This window comes from Lytechinus pictus, chromosome 8 (genome assembly GCF_037042905.1).
Source record: "Lytechinus pictus isolate F3 Inbred chromosome 8, Lp3.0, whole genome shotgun sequence".
Taxonomy (NCBI): domain Eukaryota; kingdom Metazoa; phylum Echinodermata; class Echinoidea; order Temnopleuroida; family Toxopneustidae; genus Lytechinus; species Lytechinus pictus.
Window position 1 is genome coordinate 15,210,915 of NC_087252.1, and position 27,319 is coordinate 15,238,233.

Here is a 27,319-nt window from a genome sequence, read left to right on the forward strand (position 1 = left end):
TAACGGAGGCCCAACTTTTTCACTATGATGATCTTCCAACGCAAAGCGTGGTCCAACCAGAATTACAATTACAAAATCGATCGCATTGTTCTGACAAAAAGAGAAAAATAACAAAGCTGATTTCACTTCTTATTCCTGACTTTCTCAAATTTTCCCTTTTTCTCTGGCTACGTGACCTTTGCAAATCACTAAATTTTAGTTTATAAGACCCAGCTTTAAACTATAAAAGCTTTATCATACCACAAGCTGTATTATTATGTCATATTTTGCGTTCTGTATTTGGTATTGTATTTTATCTTTTCAGCTACCATACGGTACCGTACGTTTAATTTTGGTCTGCTAACTTTATCATTATTATGGTCGCCAGCTGTTGTCGTCATTGTTGTTTTGTCAGCTGATTTGGCATCGCATAAAATTACAGAATATAGTTGACGTTTTCCTATTTCTTTGCTTGGCTGTGTGTAGATACCGATACTTAGTACTCGGAGAAACTGTTGATCGGAAAATATTTCGAAAAGAATAGGTGGAAGATCTAACTTAACGTTGGACAAAGTATGGCAACAAACAATGCCAGTCCGCAAGAAGGAAAAAAATTGGCAAATGGCAACGGTCACGCATCGAACCTAGACGGGGCAGCGCTGGACCGGGACTCTCTCCGTCTATCGCTCTGTGAAAGCAGCAGTCCGAAGACGATCCACATGAATGGTAGCCTTGATGAATCGGATCACCATGTTTCATGTAAGTTTGAAATGGAAGAGCTGTGGAAGTCTAATCACGCTAAACTGAAGGGTGTTGTCTAGCCGGCCGCGGCGCGGGCAATCGCTGGTGGACCAAAATTACAAATCCTTTAAATTTTAAATGGGAAGTTTAGGCTTACCTTTAGAATCCAATGTCATGAATCGATTACAAAAATCTCTAGATTTTAAAACGAGAAAACAACGGATACGACGTACCGGTACTTGTTAGGCTAACTTTTCTAGAAATTACGTTTTTGAGATAAAAGCGGATCCATGGATACTAAGATACGTGGATACACATGGATACGAGGATACGTGGATACTGGGATACGTGGATACTACTACCGTACTGATAAATGGATACATGGATACGAAGATACGTGGATACGCGGATACGTGGATACTACTCCCGTACTGATAACTGGATACATGGATACGAAGATACGCGGATACGTGGATACGAGGATACGGGCAGCTGGGATAATGTTTGTGGATACGGGGGAGGGGGTACAGGGGAGTATCCAGCTTTCGCCAAAGGGGGGGGGGGGGGGTGGAAGGAGGGAGAGTCGTGGGGGTATGTTATACAGGGGAGGATCCATGCACCTTTCGCGAAAAGGGGGAAAAGAAGGGAGAATCAGAAAATATTTTCATCCACATTTCAGTCGGTCGATCTGTCGTTAACTAAAAGTAGAATTTTGTTGGTTTATATTATTTTCTTGGTTTAACATGGCCCAGTGCAGTACGTGTCTCAGTCATCTTATTTAAAAAAAAATCATTTTCAAGACAATACAGGCATATAGCTCATTTTTTTGTCCTTGTTTAAACACTTTTCCTTTTCCTTTACGTTGTTTTTCTCCTTTCTTTTCTTCTTTTTTTTTAAATATATTTTTCTTTTCTCTTTTATATTCTTCCTTTCTTGTCCATTCTATTTTTGTTTCTTTTTTAATTAAAAGAAAAATTGTACAGGCCTACCTATTTTTTTTAAATCAAATTCTTGTGATTTTCACAGTAAATTATAAGACAGAAAACTGGACTTTTGGTTCGTATAATTAAAATAATATATACATGTATATACCCTTCTTTTTAGAATTGTAGAGCAATATTTTTGCTGTTTTTTTTCTCTATAAATCTAGAGATTATGATGAATATGACATGGATTCTGAATGTTTAGGAGGATAAATATGAAGCGATTCGTATAATATAGGCATAGCTCATTTTCTGTCCTTGTTTGAACCCCGCGGGGGGGGGGGGCACTTACATTGACGAGTGGATACCATGCGCGACCAAAAAAAAAACACGTAAAAAGGATGTCTTTTTCACGATAGGGCACGTTATGTACGTAACGTGATAAGGGTGTCAAAAACACAAAAATAATGAAAAAAGGGTATCTATTTCGCTAGGAAAATTACGTGTTTAGGGTCGAATTCGCGGGGATGATAAAACAAAATTAAAATGTTTTATAAAGGATGTCCTTTTTGCCCCAACACTTCGTATTTAGAGTCACGATTTGCGCGAGGTGTAGAAGGTGGGGTCGTACTAAACCAAATAAGGTAAAGCCGACGACCGAAGGACCCGTAACAATAAAACATTCCTGTACTTGTTTTCCTTTACGTTGTTTTTCTCCTTTCTTTTCTTCTTTTTTTTTTAAATATATTTTTCTTTTCTCTTTTATATTCTTCCTCTCTTGTCCATTCTATTTTTGTTTCTTTTTTAATTAAAAATAAAATTGTACAGGCCTACCTATTTTTTTTAAATCAAATTCTTGTGATTTTCACAGTAAATTATAAGACAGAAAACTGGACTTTTGGTTCGTATAATTAAAATAATATATACATGTATATACCCTTCTTTTTAGAATTGTAGAGCAATATTTTTGCTGTTTTTTCTCTATAAATCTAGAGATTATGATGAATATGACATGGATTCTGAATGTTTAGGAGGATAAATATGAAGCGATTCGTATAATATAGGCATAGCTCATTTTCTGTCCTTAATATATACATGTATATACCCTTCTTTTTAGAACTGTAGAGCAATATTTTTGCTGTTTTTTCTCTATAAATCTAGAGATTATGATGAATATGACATGGATTCTGAATGTTTAGGAGGATAAATATGAAGCGATTCGTATAATATAGGCATAGCTCATTTTCTGTCCTTGTTTGAACCCCGCGGGGGGGGGGGCACTTACATTGACGAGTGGATACCATGCGCGACAAAAAAAAACACGTAAAAAGGATGTCTTTTTCACGATAGGGCACGTTATGTACGTAACGTGATAAGGGTGTCAAAAACACAAATATAATGAAAAAAGGGTATCTATTTCGCTAGGAAAATTACGTGTTTAGGGTCGAATTCGCGGGGATGATAAAACAAAATAAAAATGTTTTATAAAGGATGTCCTTTTTGCCCCAACACTTCGTATTTAGAGTCACGATTTGCGCGAGGTGTAGAAGGTGGGGTCGTACTAAACCAAATAAGGTAAAGCCGACGACCGAAGGACCCGTAACAATAAAACATTCCTGTACTTGTTTAGGGGTTCATTTCAGGGAACATTTGCCAAGAGTATCGTTTTGTTACCAATTCTTGTTAAGGGTAGGGTTTCACGCGCCAATACTTGTTAAGGGGCGCATTTTCAGAATATGGAAATTACGTGTTTAGGGTGCTTTTCGAGACCCCATGGTCGCGCATGGTATCCACTCGTGAATGGAAGTGGCTCGCGCTTCGCGCTCGCATTGCCTTTGTAATGATTCCCATTCAAGAGAATTAAATGACATTTCATATATCCATGCAGTTCTGAAATCAATTTGCACACCATGTTTTAGCTCGCACCTCAAGCTTTCATTATTTTGTTTGATTTACACAAATTGTTATATAAAAGTTTCCAGCTCGCGCTGCGCACTCGCATTGTTTGATTTGTGAGATACCTATCCTCTTTGGAAATTCTTTCCAAAATTTGTCAAAATGCTCCTTTATCATGTCAATATACAAAAAATTAAGCTCGTGCTTCGCGCTCACATTTAATTGTTCGAGACACACAGCTTGTTTTTTTAAGGCGGTTTTCCACTAGGGCGCGGACAAGACCAGGAAGGGTTGCGGAAGCTACTTTTGTCATTTCGGCATGCTGTCCGCAACCAAATTCCGTAAAAGATTATGCAAATGATCTTGTCCTAGGACACGACCAGGACTGTCTGCGTATTGTCGTAGGACATTCCTGGAACTGTCCTGGGACAAGATTATCTAAATCAATTTGTCGGCGTTCGGCGCGGACAGCATGCAGATCGTATTAGGACAGAACCGGAGACATTTAGGACAACGTCACGAGTGGTAAATTTAAGGACGAGGACAATAAGAATAATTTTCGGACAAATTGCGAATACTCCAAGAAAATTATCGTTCATATATTTTTTTTAAATGAATTTAGAGGTGTTATTTGGGGTTTGGGGTGCGGTTTTTTTTAAAGAAACATTGATTTTCTTATTAAATCCGATTTAGGAGCAGGCGAGAATGAAGTAATTCGTCATGAAAGTACGCTATTAAAAAAAAAAATCGACTACAAAGACGATGTAGGGTTTTCTTTTATTTCAAATCAAATTGCATACATTGGTGGAAATCCCTGGGGGACAGGGAGACGCTTCCCCTCACTTTTTGGAATTTGATATCAAATGCCCCCCCCCCCCACTTTTTGGAACGAGCAAACAAGAAAAAATGGAAAGAGAGGAAAAAGAAGAGAAAAGAGAATAGAAAATGAAGAGGGAAAATAAGAGGAGTAAGACGAGTGAATAAAATAAGATGAGGGGGGGGGGATTTCATGTCACTATTTTAAATTTTCGCTCGCTTTGTGCTCACATTGCCTAATCTATGATATACATAACTTGCTCAATAGGCTTATATTGAGCTTAAAATATCAAGTTTTGAAGTAAATATATGAAATATTTCTCGGACACTGAGTTTTCAATTTGTTTGATTTACAAATATATTTTATAGTTTTCTGTAAAATGACTATATTTTTGGGTCTAATTATCGACATTTTCCGCTCGCGCTGCGCACTAGCATTATTTAATTCGTCAAGCAACTATTCTCTTCGTGTATTCCATATTTTTTTGAAAAATATCCCTTTTTAGGCTTATCTGATTCTGAATAGTATCAGCTAAAGCTGCGCACTTGCATTTTCATTGGGGAGTAATGTATACCTATATCAATTGTAACAAATTATTTTAAATTCCTCTTTCTTGACAGTTTATCAAAATTTTCGGCTTGCAATTTGCGCTCGCATTATTTTTAAAGTATTCTTTAAAGTATATCAACCCATGCATCCTTTTCATGATTACAAAATATCCAGTTTTTTTACCTTGATATTAATTTCGCGACCTCATTGGGCTTATTAGATTAATAAGTAAGATAATAATATTTTCATTATTTCCTAATAATCATTGTCCGGTTTTTTTTTCAGAACGGAATATCGACAAGTTTCATCTCTCGACAAAAACAAAAATGTCCTTAAAATTTCCCGGTCGCAACTGGAAATATATGTATTGATAAAAATATCAACTTGCGCTTTGACTCGCATCATTTATTATAAGCAGGATCCATATCCAATTCGTAATTGCGCTTAAATTAACTTTTTTTTTTGGGATCGGAAAATCAAATATCTTTAGCTCGCGGATCGCGCTCTTATTATTGATATTATGATAAAGAATGTAATTAGAATGTCCAGATTCTAGGTTTGAATCTAAACACACGCACGCATATTTATTTAGATACGAATCTTGTTCCAGTTTCAGATCAGATTATCAAATTATTAATGTAGGAATGTTATCAATTTATCCACTTATCCATCCTTTTCATGATTTACAAAACGTGAGATGTCGAATTTCGTTTCGGCTCACGCTTCGCGATCACATCAAGTGTATAGTCATACCCCTATCCTGTTCGTGATTTTAAAAGGTGCTTAGAATGCCCTGTATATAGCTGGGAATGTAAGAAATATTCAGCTCGCGCTTTGCGCATGTTTATTTGATTGTTGAAATATATGTAGGCTAAAAACAATTGTGTTTGTCGGTGTAATAGTATTCACTTTTTGAAAGCAGATTTTGTGCATTTTATACATGACAATAAATTATCTCGGATCTAAGGTAACTTTAAAAAGACTGCATATGTTAATAGCAAAGTCGAGGCTCCCTTTATAACATTACTTTCTAATAGTTTTTTCCACAAATTAATACATATATTACAGAAGAGGAAGAAAACAGGAAGTTAGGATGCAAATTGCATTCGACAGGCACATGCAGACCAAGGGGCGAGGTGGTCTTGCTTACCCCTTTAAAAAAAGTACAAACAGAAGAAATATATGTAAAATGGAAAGGGAAACTTAAAAAATGATATGGTGGAAAAGAAAAACAAAGGGGGAATGTCGTGCTAATACGGCCCTCCTCTCCCTGCTGCTGGCTTATCCCTCCCAGTATTAAAGAGATATACAAACAGCACAAAAGAAATAGGAATTACAGGGGCCGCGGAACCGGGGGGGGGGGCTGGGGGCTTCAGCCCCCCAGCCCCCCACTTTTGGCTCAGCCCCCCCCCCCCCACTTTGAAAACCGTTCCGCGGCCCCTGGATAAACAAAGGAGATGAATGAAATGAGGTGAAATAGAATCAAGTAGGAAAAAAAATCGCGATAATGAACAGAAAATAATTGGCCAAGATTGTGAATGTGTAAGATTAGAAATATCAGTTTTAATTTTTGGACGAACTTGTGAATCCAGTGTCTAATCGCCTTTGCCTCCTCTTGTACCAATTAAAATATAGACTAAAAAAGAAAATGTAAATGGGCAATTCCAGGAGGCCGAATGCGATCTCTACGCCCTATTGGCTGCGTAAAAAGGAAAAATGGAATAAATGCAAAGAAGAGTGGAAAAGAAGAAAAAGAGTGAATAAATTTACAGACGGGAAGATATCAGTGTTTCAGCTAGGTCAATTTGTTAAAATTATTGGTTCATTTCGCTCTTCATGCTTTTAATACTTTAATTAAGAAGATTGTGCACGCTATTCATTTTTACGAAAAATACTTAGGTCTTTTCGTCCTTGATGTTTGAAAGAAGTTCGCGCTCATATTTTAAGTTTATGAGAAACATGTTCTGTGCACGACTTTTTCAGGAAGGCCTTTTTTTTAAGAGTCGTGGCGTATAGTGGTTCTGACTCCCGCCTTGTAAACGGAGAGTCGTGTGTTCGATTCTCATCGCGGTCTATATACCGTCCTTTGGTAAGACGTATTGCCGGCACACCTTGCCACTCTCGACCCAGGTGCCAAATGGGTACCCGGTTGGATGCGAAGGTTATTGTATGCTTGAATTTGCAAGCGCCATTTCGAGGCTGCGATGAATGCAAGGAATGCTTCCCAAGATGTGGAAATTGTGCACTTTTCATGCGGGATTGAAATGAATCATGGGACAATAATATGCTGTAAATCGTTTTGAGCCGTTCTGAGAAAAGCGATATTTATAAACATGCTATCATTTATTATTATTTCTTATTAATAAAATATCATTCAAGATCAAACAAAGTGCTTAAAATGCATTAGGAATATAAACTTGAATTTCTGTTTTTTCTTATATTCCTTTTTCACATTTTTTTCTCTTTTTTTATTTCATCTTTCTTTCCTCGTCTCATGCCGGTCTCACGTTCATGCCGGTCATTAACTTCAATAGATTACGTAATCACTATTAAATCTTAATCCCTCCTTTCAAGAATTTGGGGTATTAATCTTACACGGTATCCCTATAGTCTCAAAGGCATTCACAGGTGGTTCTTTATCAATGAACTGAAGGAATTCTGAAGTGACATTTTTAAACATAATTAAATCGAATTACATGTGTTGTGCAAGCACGTCATATTTCAAAATTTCCAATTGTTGAAAATAAGCGTATCTTTAAATGTCATAACTTTCTTATTTTATATTCGATTTTGATAAATTTTCAGTATACTGCATTCGAGCAAGACAGTATCTAATTACCAGTTTATTAATAAGGTGATGTTGTAACTGTAGGTATGTCGTGTATGCATTTTTCGTTACAGCATAATCGTAGATGATAATAAATATTGGCAATTAAACACATTATTTAACGTAAATTACTAAAGAATTTTTAATGCATACAACAAGACCCCCCCCCCCCAAAAAAAAAAAGAAGCAAGGAATGTCCGTTTATAGGTCTAAATTTATGTACAAAACGTACTTAAAATATGAAGTTTCCGATCGCAATAGGCCCTATAACATATTTTAAATCGCGCTTCGCACTCGAATCAGTAATATTGTTTAGTCAGATATAACATTCCTGTTCACCATTTCAAAAAACGCTAAGAAAGTCATGTCTTTTCATAAACCGGTCAACTTATTCAATTTTTAACTAGGTCTAAATTCATAAAACATTTATTTAAAAAAAAAATCATTTTTGATAAAAATTAAGATATAGAACGAATCATATAGGACTAATACTTATCCGTATTTATAATCAGAACGAGACATCCACATTACAACCCACCAATTAAAGTTTAATCCAATTTATGCTTAAAACGAGATATTATATCATAGGCGTCATTGCATGCCGATGTTCTGTTACAATTGCAGTTCTCCATGCTCTCTTGATAGTCTTCTGGATGTATAAGTAGGAAGATAATTTTTGAAAAGAAGTAAATTATATGCCAATAATGCAATATATCATTCACAAAACTTTGTATTGCACTCCCTTACTTCATATTCCTATTTTTCTTCATTCTCCTCCTCCGTCTTCTCCTTTTATCCTATTTTCCCCCTTCTGTAATTCCTCTTCTATTTCTCTTCATCAAGTTCACTCTTTCTATAATTTTTGAAAAGAAGTAAATTATATGCCAATAATTATAAATAGAACAAGTCATATATGAGATAATTTATAATCAGAACGAGACATTCACATAACAAGACATAGGAATGAAATTAATTTGTTTAAACAAGGATTGTGATATTGGCCCTATGATGTGTCTCGTTGCAATTACCAACAGGAGTGAGTGAAATTAATTGTCGAATTGTAACCAATGTTTTGAAATTGATTGGTCATTTTAATATAACCAAAACGTATATCGTTCTTATTATCCCCTTACTTAACTATTTTGTTGTTCTCTGTTGCTCGTGTATTACTTATCACTGAGTTGTACATGATTGTAATTGTTTTGCGAAATATAAGCGAAAAACTTCCAAATGTCATAACTTTCTTATTTTACATACGTTTTTTGATGAAATTGGCTTGTTTCTTATTTCTCTGATGATTTAAATCAATAACTTTTTGGGTAGACTTGACCTTTAAGCTGCATATTCGTACATATTATTATATTAGCCTTCTTTTATGTTGACTGAAAAATCTATAATAATCCAAATAGTTTATTTATATTTTGTTTACTGAAATCAACTTAATTAAATAAAATCAATCCTAAAAAGGATTAAGATTAATTGGTCAAATTGTAATCATATGGGCTTAGGGAATTGATATATGTCTCGTTATAATTATAAAGAGAGCAGCCAATTTTTAACGATTCACTGATGAAAGTAGCCTTTTCTATCTTTTCTCTCAAGAAAAATACAGATTAAAAGTGACGATGTCAATTATCTGAAAAAAAGGTAATTAGGGTCTGTGATGCTTCGTTCTAAAAGTACACTTAGTATCATGTACTTCTTCATGTGTTTTCCATGTTCCAGAGTATCAAAAACTCCTTGATGTTCTTATCCAAGTATCTATGTATCTAAGTTTTCATGTAGGCATGTGCCCGTAGCCGCGTATCCAAGTATCCATGTAACCAAAGGTATCTAAGATCCCCGTATCCACGTATCCGCGTATCCGCGTATCCACGTATCCAAGTATCCAAGTCTCCAATAGTATCCAAGTATCCACGTATCCACGTATCCGCGTATCCACGTATCCACGTATCCAAGTATCCAAGCTAGTATCCAATAGTATCAAAGTATCCACGTATCCACGTATCCGCGTATCCACGTATCCACGTATCCAAGTATCCAAGTATCCAATAGTATCCAAGTATCCACGTATCCACGTATCCGCGTATCCACGTATCCAAGTATCCGCGTATCCAACAGTATCCAAGTATCCACGTATCCACGTATCCGCGTATCCACGTATCCACGTATCCACGTATCCAAGTATCCAAGTATCCAAGTCTCCAATAGTATCCAAGTATCCACGTATCCGCGTATCCGCGTATCCACGTATCCACGTATCCAAGTATCCAAGTATCCAATAGTATCCGCGTATCCACGTATCCACGTATCCGCGTATCCACGTATCCACGTATCCAAGTATCCAAGTATCCAACAGTATCCAAGTATCCACGTATCCACGTATCCAAGTATCCAATAGTATCCAAGTATCCACGTATCCGCGTATCCACGTATCCAAGTATCCAAGTATCCAATAGTATCCAAGTATCCACGTATCCATGTATTCATATCCATACATGTTTTAATATAATAGTATCCAAGTATTCTGTATCCATATATAGATATCAACGTATATCATTCCTTAAACAACATCATCAACATAATTATATACCATTGCACGTGTCCTCGATCACGCGCCCCCTCTTTGATCCCTTCATATATATCATCCCTTTTTAAGTCCTCTGATTATTATATCACCTGCCATTACTTCACTCTCTCCTACTACATCCACCACATTGGACAAGTCGTGTACTCCCTCTACGGGGCCATCCCCCCTCCCCCATCTCCCCCTCCCCCCATCCTTTATCCATCTCCCGATCCGATTCCTGCTTGTCGCCGGGGACTCTTAATTCACTCACGAACGTAGAGGGCGACAAAACTGATATCGCACCACACCGGCAGCAGCAATTAGTAGGTACTGTAATTGCTCTTTTGTAATCGATTCATGACATTGGATTCTAAAGGTACTCCGAAGTTTACCCTGACAAAAGAGAAAGTTTATTGTTAAAATAGCAGAAAAATAGTAAAAAATATAGCTGAAGGTTTGAGAAAAATTCATCAAAGAATAAGAAAGTTATTAAAATTTTAATTATTTGATTTGTGACGTGATATGCGACTGCGAGCAGCATTCCTACATACCGGTAGCGAACGGTAAAAAATCAAGGAAATTTCAATTTCTCAGAAAATAGAAAATGTTTTTTTTTTGGTGAACCTTTTAGTTTTGACTATACACAAATCATTTCACACCTGATCATGAAAAGAAAACAAAAATGAGTCATCTGTAACCATTAAAATTGAAATTCATGCATTTTATATTACAACATGGGGCAGCAGCTTGTAATTGTATTTGATGTCACAAATCCAAAACTCAAAATTCTGATAACTTTCTTAATCTTAAACAGATTTTCCTCATACCTGTGTCAATATTTTTTTCCTCCTATTTTTACAATAAAATTTTCTTCAGGGTGAACTTCCACTTTAAGACAGTTTGACTTGACTTGAGTTTGAGTTTGACTGAGTGAAGTTGTTGACTGAGTCAAGAGTACAAAAGAGAGTGAGATCAAGAGTGATTCCTATCATATCAAACCACTTTTTTCCGGGTATCCACTGGATCCCGCCGTTCTCCAGGACTAGAGAAAATCAGCAGAAGAAGAAGTGAGACTGAACTTCCAGCACACCTGAAATTGAACCTGATAATTGTGAATTAAAAAAAAAAGTTCCACATAGTCATAGCCAGGCCTAACTTCCAGTTCATATTGTTCCTCTATTGTGAAGAATAGCTCCAACATTAAATGTGCTAGATCTCTTTAAAATTTGGGAGACCTCAAACTGTTTCATTTTATTAAAGCATTTCAATTTATTTTTGGTTTTCAGTCATGGATTGAATGATAACTAGAAGTTAACTTTCATCAAATTTGTGACATTTTCCATCAAACTAAATCTTGTCAAATTGTAAAAAATTTACCCCCATTTCGGCTAGGGCATTTTTCTTGCCTGCATAGGGATAGCAGAGTGAAAGTATAGGCGCTGCTTTCCGACGGCAGTGGCGTGTTGCCGACATTGAAATCTTAACTGAGGTTGAGTTTTTGAAATATCATATGTAATAAATTGCAAGTTATTGTATAGACCCAGTTCATGAAACTTGGACATCACATTTAAGGTAATGAAGTATTACTGATCATCAAGCATGAGCTTCAGGTCAATGAACTTTGCCCATGTTTCCGTGTCAAGATTGAAATCTTATAACCAAGGTAAAATTTTTGAAATGTGATCATAACTTTATATTAAAGAATTATATACATGTAGACCTTGTACATGTCAACTATAACTGATCATCTTCCATGAGTTTCAGGTTACATGATCAAGGTTAAGGTCAATTAGCGTCAATAACTTTGATCATGTTTCTTATTAAAAAAAGAATGTTGAATTTTTGAACATCTTCGTTACTTTTTACAAGGACCTATTTTATGAAACTTGGAGATAAAGGAGTAATCAATAATGGAGTGATCAAGTATCACTGATCATCTTACTCTCTCTCTTGTTTCAGTTCCTCCGCTGTTCGGAGATTGGCAGGTATCACTGCAAAAGTTGAGTTAATGAGTCTGGTAAATGTCAAGTCCAGGGGGATTGAAAGACAGGCAGGTTACTGAGAGTTGACAGGTTTAAGGGACAAGAAAAGGACATGCAGCTTAAAGATGAAGTGCAGTGTAGCTTTTAGGATCAAGGAATTTAGCGGGTGAGGGAGGGAAGCATCATAGGGTAGTAGGATGGCTACTGTGAGTTGGCAGGGATTGCTGGTATTGAAGGAGGTTGTTGAGGAAGGGAAATCCTTTAGGAGATTCCTTATATTGTCCAAGAGAGTGTTGCGTAGGTGGAGGGTACGTGGGCATTTGGCAAGGATATGCTCTGTAGTGTCCTCTTCAAGTTTACACAGGGCACAAGTTGGGTCTGTTTTCTTCCCAATTTTGCAGAGCCTGGACTGGGTAAGGTATGTTGATGTAAGGAGTTGTGCTCTCACAGTCAAGGCTTGTCTGATAATGGAAGAGGGAGGGTCCTTGGGGTAAAGCTCCAAAGGATCAGTGAAGGGCCTCAGTGTCCAGCAGACAAGAGAAGGCTTGGAAGCGGCTCCCTGTAACATCTGAGTTTGGACATGATCGTTGATGGCCTTATTGATGGTGGGCTTCCAAGCTCGATATGGGATGGGGTTGACAAGCAGGTCTTCAAGTGGTGGTATCCCATATTTCTGTAGAATACACCTGAGGGTCTTGATTGTTTGGGTGTTGGCATGCAGTGCTAGAAGGAAGGTTCCATACTCAAACCTGGTCTGATCTAGGTTAAGAAGTTGTCCTAAGAGCAGAAGCTTTTCATAATCTATTCTAGCACTGATGGGAAGAAGACCAGTTAACAAGAAGACACATTCGTTAGCCGCAGTATTGGGAATCCCAAGGACTCTCTTGAAAAGATGGTTCTGAGCCTTGTCCAGCTTATACTCCATAGCTTTGGTGAAGTGAAGAATTGCTGTACCGTACATCATTCTTGGGATGCAGTACACGTTCCAAAGGTGAGAAGACAGTGTTGGAACCAATCCCAGAGTATGAGCACCCGTGCCATGGAGGGCATAAAATGTCTTAAGACCTCTCGAGATGATCTGGTCGGTGGGGTCTAGGCGAAAACCAGACTTGGGGATGCCCAGATGGTCGTGGCAATCCTTACGGGAAATTGGGGAGTCGCCCATCTTCCAGACAGTCTGTGTGTCATTCTTCTTCGGGTGCATGACCACCACAGCGCTTTTAGTTGGGTTGATCTTGTACCTCCAGCACTGTGAATAGGCTAATGTGGTGTCTAGCATCACCTGAAGCTCTGTTGCAGAGTTACTCAGAAGTGCCACATCATCGGCAAGAACAAGGACTCCGGCATACCGGCCATTGATATGGCAGCCAAGATTCTTGTACATGGACATGGACATGAGTCAGGTCAATATCAAAGGTCACTTAGGGTAAATGAACTTTGAAGTTGCGTTTTCTATGAAATACTGCAAATCTTATGTTCTTCCTGAATTCCATGATTTCTTTTTCTGTTTTCCGTATGACAGGAAACTACATGTAGGGACTATAATAATGGTTTGAATTTTCAGCCTATAGTGCATTACAAGTATGATTTGGGATGGTGTGTTCATCTCTCTCGATTGAATTTTGACAGATATTTAAAGGGTGCTCAGTGAGCAAAACACTTGAAATTTCTTCATAATGTGATAAGAAATAATGAACTTTAAGCAATTTTGCAATACTATTTTGTTAACAATGTGCATGCCATATCTACATCTACATGTACGTGTATGCAATAGGTGTTTAGCATCTGACGATATCACATCCCACTTTCCTTTTCTTAATTCATAACTTGAAATAAAAATTAAATACATACATGTAAATGTTACGTGTATATATATGTGTTAATTAAAAACATGTTTCCTTTGTACTGTAATAATTAGTTTCAGCAATAGTATACAAATATACAATGACACTCGAGGATCTGGCTAAAACTATTTGCATCGAAGGAACATCATATAGTACTATTCTCCCGAGGGCCATCGGCCCGAGGGAGAATAGTACTATGTGATGTTCCTGAGTGCAAATAGTTTTAGCCAGTTCAGAGAATGGGTCATTGTATATTTGTTTTATATCCCTTCCACTCATATGTATTCTTCATACGATATTCTTCGTTGATACCCGACTTTTACAGCAAAACGATTTTAATAAAACTTGTCGATGATGGAACAATCGTTTAGAAGTTGAGAAAACAATAAGCCGTGCCGTATTGATCGTCTGTTCAGCAAGCGCACCTGGTTAGTGCAGCTCGCCGAAAGTTTCCCGTGGCATGCAGTAGAGAGTACCGTTGGGCTGAGCAGCGCTCTGCTCGCATCGCGCTGCACAGCTCGCGAATCGAGTAGGGGGCGGGTCAAAAAACGTATAGTTCACTTTTTCCCTAGGGAAAAAATGGACTATGCGTGACGTCAGCAAGGAAAATGAAATATTTCATGGCAAACGTTTTTCGTAGTAAAACTATTCTTTTTCTCCTTGTGTACACTCTCAATACAACAATCTTAAGTAAGGGATATAATCTGTTATATTCTTGGAGGCTAATATTTTTAAATTTCAATGTTTTGTTTGTCAGATTCTACTCTGTCACCTAATTTTCACTCTAAAGTTTAAAGTCTGGTATTGTTTGACGTCACCAACTGAAAGACGTGACCAGGGTTTTAATACCAAACGCATCTACATGAATCCGTTTCTTCCCTCATACATGTACATGATAGTACATGTACACTGTAGCTTGGATTACAGGTGCATAGCACTTCCACAACACCAGGGTCCCATAACTCAAACGTTAGCAAATAGTTGTACGCTTGATTTTCATAATTGATTGTACATTGTAGTCAATGCAATCAATCATAGAAAAAGTTCTATGATCATTGTTACATGGGCCCCATAGCAGTTTAGAAATTTGCTAAATTCAAGACCCACTGTATATATATGTAGATCTACATGTAAATTGTGCCCTGTGTTGGGGGGGGGGGCACTCAGTATATAATGCATAGTGGGTATGTGCCGCGGAGGGGACCCCCATTTTTACACTCAAATTTCCGTTCCAGGGCATAGCATTTTCATCTTATTAAGAAAAAGAACTAAGAAAGCCGCTCCGAAGCATAGCATTTTCTTCTTATCGAGAGAAAAGAAGAAAGAAATCCGCTCCAAAGCTTCGCATATTTTTCGTTACGCCGTTCCGGTCGCATTGATCCGCCACAATGAGCTGCAATTTTGGTGAAAAGCGGCCGCTGAGCGCTGTCCGACCATCGCCTCTGTGCGAGCGCACCCGGCGCCCGTGCCGCTGGGCTAGCTGCATACACGTACACGCAAGCGACCCGTTCCAAGGACCCCCGTTTTCACAAACATTTGTTGTTCCGAAGCCCGTTCCGAGGACCCTCCTTTTTACAATAAGCCCGCTCCAAGGCCCCCGTTTTTGTCTCGCCCGCGGCACATACCCACTACTTTTTTGGTCGAGTGCCCCCCCCCCCCCCCCCCCCCGGGATTGTGCCAATTGGGTCCGTCCTTGGCAGCCTGCAGAATACTATATTAAATTTTGATGTCCAAGCATGGTTGATTGATGAAGGTGGTCTTAATGTGTACATGTAGGTTAAAGAGTTAAAGACTCTGAATTGGACTTGTGTATTGAACACTTCACTTGCTCTGAAAACAAAAAGATATATATATATATATGTACTATTCTATTCTCACAATCCACTTGTTGATTTTGAATGCCAATCAGGGTCTGTGCCCCAGACTACCACATCTCTTTATAAAAGTCCTCTTATGCAATCAGGAGATTATCAGCTGTACCATTACCCATTGTTAAGAGATTAGTAATCTCCATTCACACATCATTTCCTTCATTTCAAACAGCTGTTCAGGTTTTAGACTCATCTCCTGTCTAAATGGACAGCAATTTACAAATGATTTTTTGTTGTTCTTTGTTCAAATCAACTCTTTGTTAGCCTCCCCCTTTAAAAATGACTCCCAAATATTTGGTACTGCTATATCAAATGCAGCTTTTTATGCCCAGAACATTGGTCAGTTGACTTTAAGAAATGCATAATTTTAGTCTCACCAAAGACTGCAAAATGATACTTGAACCAAATTTTCTTATCTCCAGCTTGGGAAATAATTGTTAAAGACCATTTTGAGTTTACATGTAGTAGGAAAGTGGTCTTATATTTTTTCCTAAACATTATCTTTCACACGATATTGATTTCAAACCTTAAATCAACCAAACATACATGTAAGTATGGAAACCAAGCAGGATTTCCCAATTTTAAAGTTGACCCAGAACATTTAATGGGCTCAGTCACATTTTCCTGAACATTGGTAAATGGTATGCAATTCTTAATAAAACTGCTTCTGTCAAAATGGACAGTAATTTATAAATGATTTTTTTGTTCTTTATTCAAATCAACTCTTTGATTAAAGGGACTTCCCCTTTGCTGGACCGCTGGAATAAAAGAGCAATCTCTGGGCAAGAAGGAAGAATAGTACATATACATGTAGTTTTAATTTGTAAACATCAATTCAAACATGAATGCAATGGTATTTTAACATTCCAGGCCAAGAGATTCAATTGAGAATGCCTGCATGTAACATGTAATCTTATCAAATAAAATGAACGATGAACTTAATTCTTTAAATGGTTAATTTTAATATCAAAGTTTTTTACTCTGTGAATTAAATGCATACTTTTATAGCTCCATAATTTAATCAGTCCACCAGGTTGCAGGATAGGCACCAATGAACCATTGGTCAATTGGAATCAGCCATTTTGCTTTGGTTGTGACAGGTGCACAAAAGAGAATTCTCGCTCCGCAAAGTTCAGAGGATGCAAGAACACAGTAACTAAACTGTATTGAAAATGCCCATCAAATGACAAAGACAGCTGATACTGCCCTCTTCGTTTTTCACCGGCAAACTTCGCCGACGAACTTCTCCACCTCGCATTCCTCACTTCGCCGGCGAAGAAAAAAAATACCCTTTCGCACTGACATTTCTTCCCTGGCGAAAGTCAACGGGCGATTGCAGAACAAACGAAAAAAAATTGTAAACATTACTTCTTACCTATTACAAAGAGGTATAAAAAAAAACTTATTTACAACATATTTTGGAAGTATTACGATAAAAACAAACAATATCACCTTGTTTTTATATTTTAGCGCATTTTATACATGTAAAAAGTGCTTTTTAATAAATATTGTTAGTAAAATAAAAAATTATCTTTGAGGGTATCTACTTGGCCATAGCATTCAGCTGAGCTTGCAACTATCGCGGAATCTCGGTACAGGGGACTTCGGGAGAGAAAAAAAATGACCTCTGACGTCATTAAGGAGGAGAAGTTCTCCGGTTTGCTTTCATACTGGCCTTTTCACCGGCGAACTTCGCCGGTGAAACAGTTTCGCCGGCGAAGTTCTCCACCTCTAGAAGTGGAGAAGTTCTCCTGTGTACCTTTCATAATTACTGGACACTTTCCCCTTCGCTGGCGAACTTCGCCGGTGAAGTTCGCCTGTGAAAAGCGCAATATGGAAGGGGTATGAGAGGAGAGGTCTTTGTCGAAAAATGGTGAACTGAGACAACAGTTAAGTTTTATCCTATGGTTATGTACAGTATGTGAATTTCAAAGCTGATGAAAAATTGGAAATATGTCATTTGTCCAGAGTCCAGGACAAAACTGTTGTTTTGATTCACCAATTTCAACAAAGACAATTGTTCATTGTCATGAAGGGTACCGTACATGAATCTGTCATGTGCTGTTGAAGCGAAGACTCCCTATAAATGTCATGGCACTGACAGCAACTTCATTCATGAAAATCTTGACCATGAACTGTCCATAAGATGACCCTACATGTACATGAAATACTTCCGCCTATTCTACATGTAACCCATTGATGAACTCTGAAAGCCATCAGAAATGTGCAATCAACCCAGATTACTCTGGTGCCAGGAAGTTATTGGATATATGGCTTCCACTTGTTAAGAGACAAGTCCACCCCAACAAAAAAAAATATTTGAATAAAAAGAGGAAAATCCAACAAGCATAACACTGAAAATCGGATGTTAAATAAGAAAGTTATGACATTTTAAAGTTTCGCTTAATTTCACAAAACAGTTATACATGTATGTGCACATCCTGGTCGGTATGCAAATGAGGAGATTGATGAAGTCATCCACTCACTATTTCTTTTGTATTTTATTTATCTCTATTTATTCAAATCACATTTTGCTGGGGTGGACTTGACCTTTAACTTTCACGTAACTCATTAAAATGAAATTAATTAATTGCATGCATGCTGTAGAGAACAAAATGATTGAAAACATACTTTGAGGGTAAAAGGTTCAAAGTCCCATGTGCATGTATGATGTTTTACGATCCAAGCCTTTACAAGGTTTTTATTAGGCAAATTTTTATTTTGTAAAAAAAGTTGGTTCTTGTTGGGGGAAAATAGTTTAAGATGGAGGAAAAAATTAGTTTGGTAGTTGCCTTTGAAATGTAAAATCTGAAATTGATTTAAAAAAAAGAGTTGTTTACTCCCAAAAATGGTATATTGACTTTTTCATTTTACACTTCTAGAGGGGGGGGGGGGTGGGTGGAGGTACAGTCATGTCCCATTTTATTTTTACTTCCCTGTGATCCGTGAATCTAGTTTGTGATTCCATCTTTTGGAACAAAGAACGAGCAGAAGAAAGAATAAAATTATTGAAGCATCTTCTATTCATCCATTAAGGCTTAAAATAAATTTGTAGACTTTTCTTTGTTTGCAACTGGATTCTGTAACCAATTCTTTGTAGTCTACATGGAAATGAGAATGAACTGCCCCAATCACCAAAGAAAAGATGAGAATTAAAAAGGATGGCTTTGTTTATCTTCAATTGATAATATTACATTAACCCTGAAAACTTCCTGCTATTGTACTCAAACACACATTGTTTGATGATATTTCACTGCAAAGTGCTCATGAATCCAAATTTGTCACTATAAAAGGAGCTGAAAATCACTGCTTGTTGCTGATATTTTGGAAGTTGACAATAATCACAAGGATCTGTCTTTCCAAAGTTCTTTCTCAGAGGAAGGAATGTATTGTACAAGTTCTTGAATTCTGGCTTTTTTGAAGACATCTTTTGAATGTTTAAATTTTAATGTATCTTCTATTACTTAACTGTACTACTGTTTTGTGTGTTTTTTTAACGAAGCCATTTTGTGTGATGATTTCGTCTTTTAAAAGTGTCCGTCGTCATGAAACTTTAAGTTATAGTAGACAACTTTTACTTTGAGAGGTTGACAAGATCGTTGCTATTTTTGTGCGAGGATTACGTTTTGTGGTACTGTCGAGAGACTGAGCTCTAGAGACTAGACCAGACCACCACTACATGTAGGTACTGCAATATTTCACAATACCTTCAATCTCACAAAATCAACGATGAATGACGCAAAGAAGACGGACAGACCGGCAGGGGACACTACCTTAATGAAACTACGTAAAACCATCTCCAAGTTCTCTCCTTTCAAGCGTAGAAGAGCTCAGAGTCTTGTTAAAGAAACAGTTTCAAAGGCACCTGCTGATGATGCAAGTGCAGCAGGCCATGGTGAAACTCTCCCTCGCATTGTCCTGGACGACGTTGTGATAAAGAATTGGTGCGATATAGCCATCTTGGATACTGATTTTTCGAAAAGTGCAGAGAAATCTACGTCACTGCCGTCTATCATTGAGAAAAAAGGAAAAGGGGGATCACACCTCATTAGGCCATCAGGTATGGATAGGCCAAAACATTTCTTTCTTCATATGAGAGTCCGTCCAAAAAGTTGGGCAAATTTCTATTCCTCCTTAATATACTCATTATTCTTTTTTGTTCTGAATTTGTTTTTGTTTAGAATATTCATAATCATTGTTATTGATGCACATTTTAGGATCTGCATCTCTACAGATTTTAATAGTTCTAATATTTTAAAACAAATGTTTATTTCATTTTACATGGATTAATGCTTTCAAATCATGAATGCATTTTATTCATTGCTTTTTTTTCCATGACTATACTAGTCTATATAGTCTAGAATATGAAAGAGATATGCTCACAACTTTATGCACTAGACAATTATAACTGTACATGATGTGCCTACACCCCCAGGTAAAGTGCTGTGGGTGCTTTTATGACAAAAAAGTAAAAAAAACCAATATAAATCACAATCACAGATAATTGAGCAGGTATTATTTTGGATTGTGAAAGAACACCTTCTCATGACAACATTGCACAATCGTTGACTAAGATTGCATTCCCATCTTACACAATGGCTATAAGATAGTGTTGCAATGGCTTGCATAGTCTGCGTGTTTTGAGAAGTAGGTCATCGACTTGATGTTTCACAAGATAGGTATTGCTTAGTCTGCTTTTCCAGACTCTCATTTGACACATTGGCTAGACCACACATGTGATGGCTCTTTATAGATCAGTCACACATTTTAAAACAAAACTTCATCTTCAAGGGATGGTGATACATGTATACAATGCAGCTTCCCTGTGAAATTATGATGATTTTATATGTGGAGGAGTTTATAGATTAAAAGGGTACATGAATTGCACAACTTTAGTGGTAATCAAAATTTTAACCTGTTTTTTGCCTCTTATTTGGTAATAATTTATCTTGATTTATCATTCTTTACAATGTCACATTTTTTTCTTCATGAAAATGCTTCTACCACTTCCAGCTAAAACCAAATACTGTATTCATTCAATTTTCATGTTTATCAGAAGCGGATGGTACTGTATTACAATTATATCTATTGTCTTTAGTCTAGAAACATTTTACTTGCTTTCTTCCAAACAATCAGGCTTGCTTTATGAAATAATCAGACAAGTATACATGTGCAGTCTTTATACAGTGAAACCTGTCTGTGGTGATGATCACCAAAGGGAAACACAAAAATGTGGCCTTTAAAGACAGGTGGCTGCTCTAGACAGGTTATATACATCTACACACAATTAAATGTACACCCTCTAAAGGGAATAGTGGTCACTCTTGGTATGTAAGTGGCTGCTATCTAGACAGGCTCTTGTACACACAATCTGCCTCTATGGGAAGCATTTTTCTTTATATAGTTTTATTGGTCACTATAGGCAGGTGGCTGCTCTAGACAGGTTATATACACACAATTAAATGTACCTCCAAAGGGAATGAATACATGTAATGGTCATTATCATAGGCAAGTGACTGCTATAGACAGGTTCCTATACACACAATCTGCCTCTATGGGAAGCATTTTTCTTATAGTTTTATCAGTCATTTTAGGCAGGTGGCTGCTATAGACAGGTTCTTATACACACAATCTGCCTCCATGGGAATCAGTTTTATTGGTCACTATAGACAGGTTCTTAATACACACAATCTGCCTCTATGGGAAGCATTTTTTCTTTAATAATATAGTTTTATTGGTCACTATAGGCAGGTGGCTGCTATAGACAGGTTCTTTCATTATGTACACACAATCTGCCTCTATGGGAAGCATTTTTCTTATAGTTTTATCGGTCACTTTAGGCAGGTGGCTGCTATAGACAGGTTCTTATACACACAATCTCCCTCCATGGGAATAAGTTTTATTGGTCACTATAGACAGGTTCTTATGTACACACAATCTGCCTCAATGGGAAGCAGTCTTTCTTATACCGGTACATGTAGTTTTATTGGTCACTTTAGGCAGGTGGCTGCTATAGACATGTTCTTATACACACAATCTGCCTCCATGGGAATCAGTTTTATTGGTCACTATAGACAGGTTCTTATACACACAATCTGCCTCTATGGGAAGCATTTTTTCTTTAATAATATAGTTTTATTGGTCACTATAGGCAGGTGGCTGCTATAGACAGGTTCTTTCATTATGTACACACAATCTGCCTCTATGGGAAGCATTTTTCTTTATATAGTTTTATTGGTCACTATAGGCAGGTGGCTGCCATAGACAGGTTCTTATACACACAATCTGCCTCCATGAGAATCAGTTTTATTGGTCACTATAGACAGGTTCTTATACACACAATCTGCCTCTATGGGAAGCAGTATTTCTTTAATATACATGTAGTTTTATGGGTCACTTTAGGCAGGTGGCTGCTATAGACAGGTTCTTATACACACAATCTGCCTTCATGGGAAGCCGTTTTAGTGGTCACTATAGACAGGTTCTTATACACACAATCTGCCTTCATGGGAAGCAGTTTAAGACCCCATTCTCATTCAAGCTTACTAAAACTAGTTTACTGGAAACCGGTTAAGGAAACCAGTTTGGAAGATCGCTTTGCTAGCGTTCCCATTTGATCACACGAAAGTGGTTTTCAAAATCACTTCACGTAAAGCGATCCTGTTGCTATGGGAACGCTCTGAGTGGGGTGAAACGTTTCACGGGAAATTCGAAACCGCAGCGTAGGTATTCTACACACAGTGTGTGGAGTAACGCGCTCAAAATGTGTGAAGATCGCTTCCCGAAGAATGGTTGTGTCCTCTCTAATTACGCTATAACCAGTGTAGCGAGGCATCGCGAGGTGGTTTTATGAACTGGTTTGAAAGATTGCTTTGACCATTCTCATTACACCTTAAACTACTTTCCACTATACTAGAGGAGGCGCGATAGCTCAGTCGGTAGAGCGGGGGACTCGTATTCCGGTGACCCGGGTTCGATTCCCACTTGGTGCGCTAGTGCCCTTTGGTAAGGCATTAATCCTCAGTACCAGGTCCTTCGGAGGGGACCTTAAGCCGTCGGTCCTCTGGTTGCTTGCTTACAAGCATTCATGCTTTCTTAGCAATCAGGTAAAAAAATCACCACCACCAAACTAGTTTCCAGTAAACTAGTTTTAGGAAGGTAGTGAGAATGGTGTCATAGTGGTCACTAAAGGCAAGTGTTTGCTTTTATTGTAAGATCACTCAACACAGGTTATTCAAAATGTATTAAAGTCCTACAGTAACCTCTTGATAAAAGCAGTTTACATACAGTAGGAATGGAAGTAATACAATTGTCGAAGTATTTCAAACAATGGATCTCCAAGTCCAAAGTGTATAGTTAATCTCCTATGGTACTCAATAGAGGTGTTGATTCAATTGGTTTTATCAAAACACCATTCTTCTCAATGTGTCCTATTTGTTTTTCTCTGTCATTATTCTATGTGTGTAGTACTACGGTAGTAGTATTCTTCTGTGATTGTGCAATCATAGCCTAGTCTGCAAGCACAGACCTCAATTAAAACTTTAATCAACAGGTTGTCGCCTTCCCGCACAAATGCTGTTAGCGCGTTGCCTTCCCGCGAAAAGGCCGTTACCGTGCAGTGAACACTACGTGCTAACGGCCTTTGTGCGGGAAGGTGACGCTAACTAACAACCTTTGTGCGGGAAGGCGATGAAGTGGGTCTTCAGTCTTCACACAAGACTAACACATATAAAACTTGCTGTTTCAATTTCAGCAAGAGGGTCTTCTGTACTCAAGTCATTGTAGGCTTCGCATTCAGAGCCCTTATCTCTTGTGACGGGTTTGCACAGCCGACAAATTACAGCCCCCAATTCTCGATTAAGCTTTTTGATAAGTTTTAGATTGATACTACATGTAGATACTAAGATAGATATACATGTACATTAGCTTTATTTGCATCTGGAGGTTATGAACACATAGGCTGAATGTTCAGCCCTTTTAATTAGGATTTGGAATTTTAAATCCATTCAGATTTATAATCAAAAGAAAAAGCAAAGACTGTTTATTTTCGTATTAAACAATTGTAACGAAGAAGGAATAAATATCATGGTTGAGTGAGTACATGTTCACGGTGAAATACATGGCAAGAAGGGGTGATTTTTTTCTTGATATACTGTTTCATGTTGTGTGTATACAGTGTACTTGCAGAAAACACTGATTACATGAGAAAGTCTGAAAAACCAAAACCAAGGTGAATTGATACCATCCTAGATCTTGATCTACAGTAAACTGACAGTAAAGTGAACTTTGTAAAATAAGGAAATCTATATAAAAGAAAGTGAACTTTTGATGTATCACCACCCATAGAGATCAAACAACTATCGTTGAACTCCGGGGGGGGGGGGGGGGGGGGACTAAAATATATTGGTAGTACAGGGACGTGCCCCTTTGATGATGACCCCCTTCTTCAGACCTAATTTTCAGTTCCCTAGATACTCCGAATGACAAAAGTTCCGTTCAGAAGCCGCGCGCCCCGCTCTCAAGACCCGTGTTACGAAACATCTCAGTTCCCAAGCCTTGTCTAAATTGGCCGGCGCAAGCATCGCAAAGCTTGCAGCAGACGCACCGCTTCATATTTCCTCTGTACCACAGGACCATGCATGCTAGCGCCCACATGCATGGTGCTAACGCTAGCGCGCACCACCGTATACCTATAGTAGTACAGTTCCGAGATCCCGCTCTATAGACCCTGTTTTTTACACTGCCCGGTATGTTTTAGTTCCCAAGGCCCCGTATTTACCTTGTAGTCAGTTCCGTAGACCCCCATTTCAGGGTTTCGTGAGGCACACCCCCATCAAAATATAACTTGAGTGCCCCCCCCCCCCCCCCCCCCCCCCGGGGTTGAACTACATATTGGGTGATTTCAAGTCCGGTGTTGGCCTTGGCGTTGGTATTGGTGTTGAAATTTGGACTTCTTCCCCTAGCTCCAAAACTTATCCAGAGTTTGTCAAACTGATCCAGATCACATTATTAAACATCTCAACAACAAGTGAGTGACTTTCGGGACCATCTTCATTTTATGTTTGGTGTTATAATCTTGTAAAAATTGACCTAACACCAACACCAAAAGGTCAACACTGAACTTGAAATCACCCATTGTATCCAAAGAAGCATGTTGGGTACTAAATGTACCAGGGACCTAACTACAGGTCCATTGTATTAATACCAATCAGATTAATTCACATTTCATCATGCTCTACCCATCAATGTACACTGGGGAGTAGAAGGCAAGGACGCCCTCTCTCATCTAATCTTGATCCACCTAACGACGTGTTGGTCATGCTTACTTTCCAATTTTCTGCTTGTACCGGTATTTCTTGTTAAATTCAAGAATATTGTGTGTGCATTGATTGGGATTACCACACTATAATACTTCAAGCAATTCATTCATTTATTTTCAGTATTTATGATACAACCAATTTAGGGAGCAAATCATCAGAGACAGTGCCAGGAGAGCGCCATAAACCCTAAAAACAACAACAAAAGATTATTTAGTATGCCATAGATTGACTTGAAAATGAATTATGAGATGGATTTTAATGTTACAATACAGTGATGTTGATCATCTATCCAATAGTGAGGCCTGTTTATCAATTTTTTAAAACAAAATCACAATTTTTTGTTGGTGTTTATTGGGAGAGGAAATTGTAATGATACATGTATCTTGTAGTGGTTTTGAATTGTTAAACTGTCTAATATAAACATGCCTTTTTCTAGAAACTTGTAAGGTGTATTGTAAGTCTACATGTAAGTTCACCCTCTCTAAAGTAAATTTAATTTATTGCCTGTAAAGTGAATGCAATTTTTCAAATCAGGTTGTAGGCCTACTGTAAAACAAACTTTCCTCTTGTAAGTCAAATTCTGGCAATTAAAGTTTAACAGATTTCCGTGGTCTCAATCCAAAGGGAATTAACTTTGGCGGACCCACCAGTTTTATAATTTTTTTATTCTTGGTATGAACACATTTCAATATCATTTTTTCTCCATGTTTGTCTTTCGTTATGCAGTGTCTGGGAGCAGTTCACCCCACCATGTTACCCCGTTCTCACCTTCCCGCACCCCGCGGTTCCCCAAACACAAGCCATCTCCAATGGACAGCACCTATGCAGATCTGGCTCAACAGGTAAGTTAGTATGGGAGGGGGGGGCAGTTTACCCCTTCAATACCCCGTTCTCACCTTTCCACACCCCTCAATTCCCTAAAGACAAGCCATCTCCGATGGACAGCACCTATGCGGATCTGGCTCAACAGGTAAGTCAGTATGGGGGGGGGGGTCAGTTCACCCTTTCATGTTACCCCGTTCTCACCTTCCCGCACCCCTCGATTCCCTAAACACAAGCCATCTCTGATGGACAGCACCTATGCGGATCTGGCTTAGCAGGTAAGTCAGGGGGACATGTCACCTCACCTACATACAGAAAGAAGAGAATGGTGCTATGTCAGGGTCGTGTAGTCCCATATATGCTTTTATGTGTGTAGTTTATGTGACTCACAGTATAATAAAGTTATTTCCTGATTTTGGGGTAAAACCAAAAGTATATTACATGTATTTATAGTAGATCAATATTCGCAATCACTTTTGGACAGTTTCTACAGTAAGACCTTGTTCCCATCTACTTGTACTTCCTTATTAACTAGTTAAGTGGAAATCAGTTTAATGTGTAATAGGGACGATTGAAGCGGTCTTGGAAGCGATCTTACATGTAAGTGGGAAAACCACCTTGCGATGTGGTTTTCAAGACCGTTTTGACCTGTTCAACTGGTTCAAGCATAGGTGAGGACACAACCGTGCTTCGAAAGACATCTTCGCACGGAAGTATGAGAGTGTATTTTGGCACGCTATTGTGTGTAGAATTCTTAAGATGATACGGTTTGGAATTTTGCATGAAACATGTAACCGCACTGAGAGCATTCCTGTGGCAACAAGACCGCTTCACGTGAAGTGGTTCTGGAAACCAGTCCGGGAAATGGTGACTGTGACGCCTAGCTTGACAACCCCCTTTTTGAATAACTCTTGGGATATGTAAAGATTGAAGTGTCTTGATTTGCTTTGTTTATTGATTTATACAGGTGCTCAAGGAATCGCGCACAGACGAATCCCGTAGCGCAAACTATGAGTTTCCTGAGGAGATCCCAATTGAGAACATTGAGGAGAAGAACACGAGGGTTCAGAAAGTCGTCAGTTATGCTAGGTTTGTATGCAATCAAAACATTGTTTAGGTCGTCAGCTATTCTTGGTTTGTATACAGTGAAAAACACAGCATTTAGAAGGTCGTCAGTTG

At 38.1% G+C, this 27,319-nt stretch overlaps 1 protein-coding gene across 5 annotated transcripts in view; it reads left to right on the forward strand.

The window, feature by feature from the left end:
* Window positions 1-333: 333 nt before the first annotated feature.
* Window positions 334-27,319, forward strand: part of LOC129267134 (AMP deaminase 2-like) — a 54,903-nt gene continuing 27,917 nt past the window's right edge. For 2 of the 5 annotated variants that reach the window (XM_064103645.1, XM_064103646.1), the window contains exons 1-3: window positions 348-738; window positions 26,045-26,160; window positions 27,108-27,229. In XM_064103645.1, coding sequence (XP_063959715.1) covers window positions 555-738; window positions 26,045-26,160; window positions 27,108-27,229 — 422 coding nt within the window. In that variant the 5' untranslated portion in view covers window positions 348-554. Of the gene's footprint in view, window positions 739-19,250; window positions 20,059-26,044; window positions 26,161-27,107; window positions 27,230-27,319 lie in introns of those variants that run through there. The other 3 variants (XM_064103644.1, XM_064103643.1, XM_064103641.1) reach the window with 3 other exon arrangements.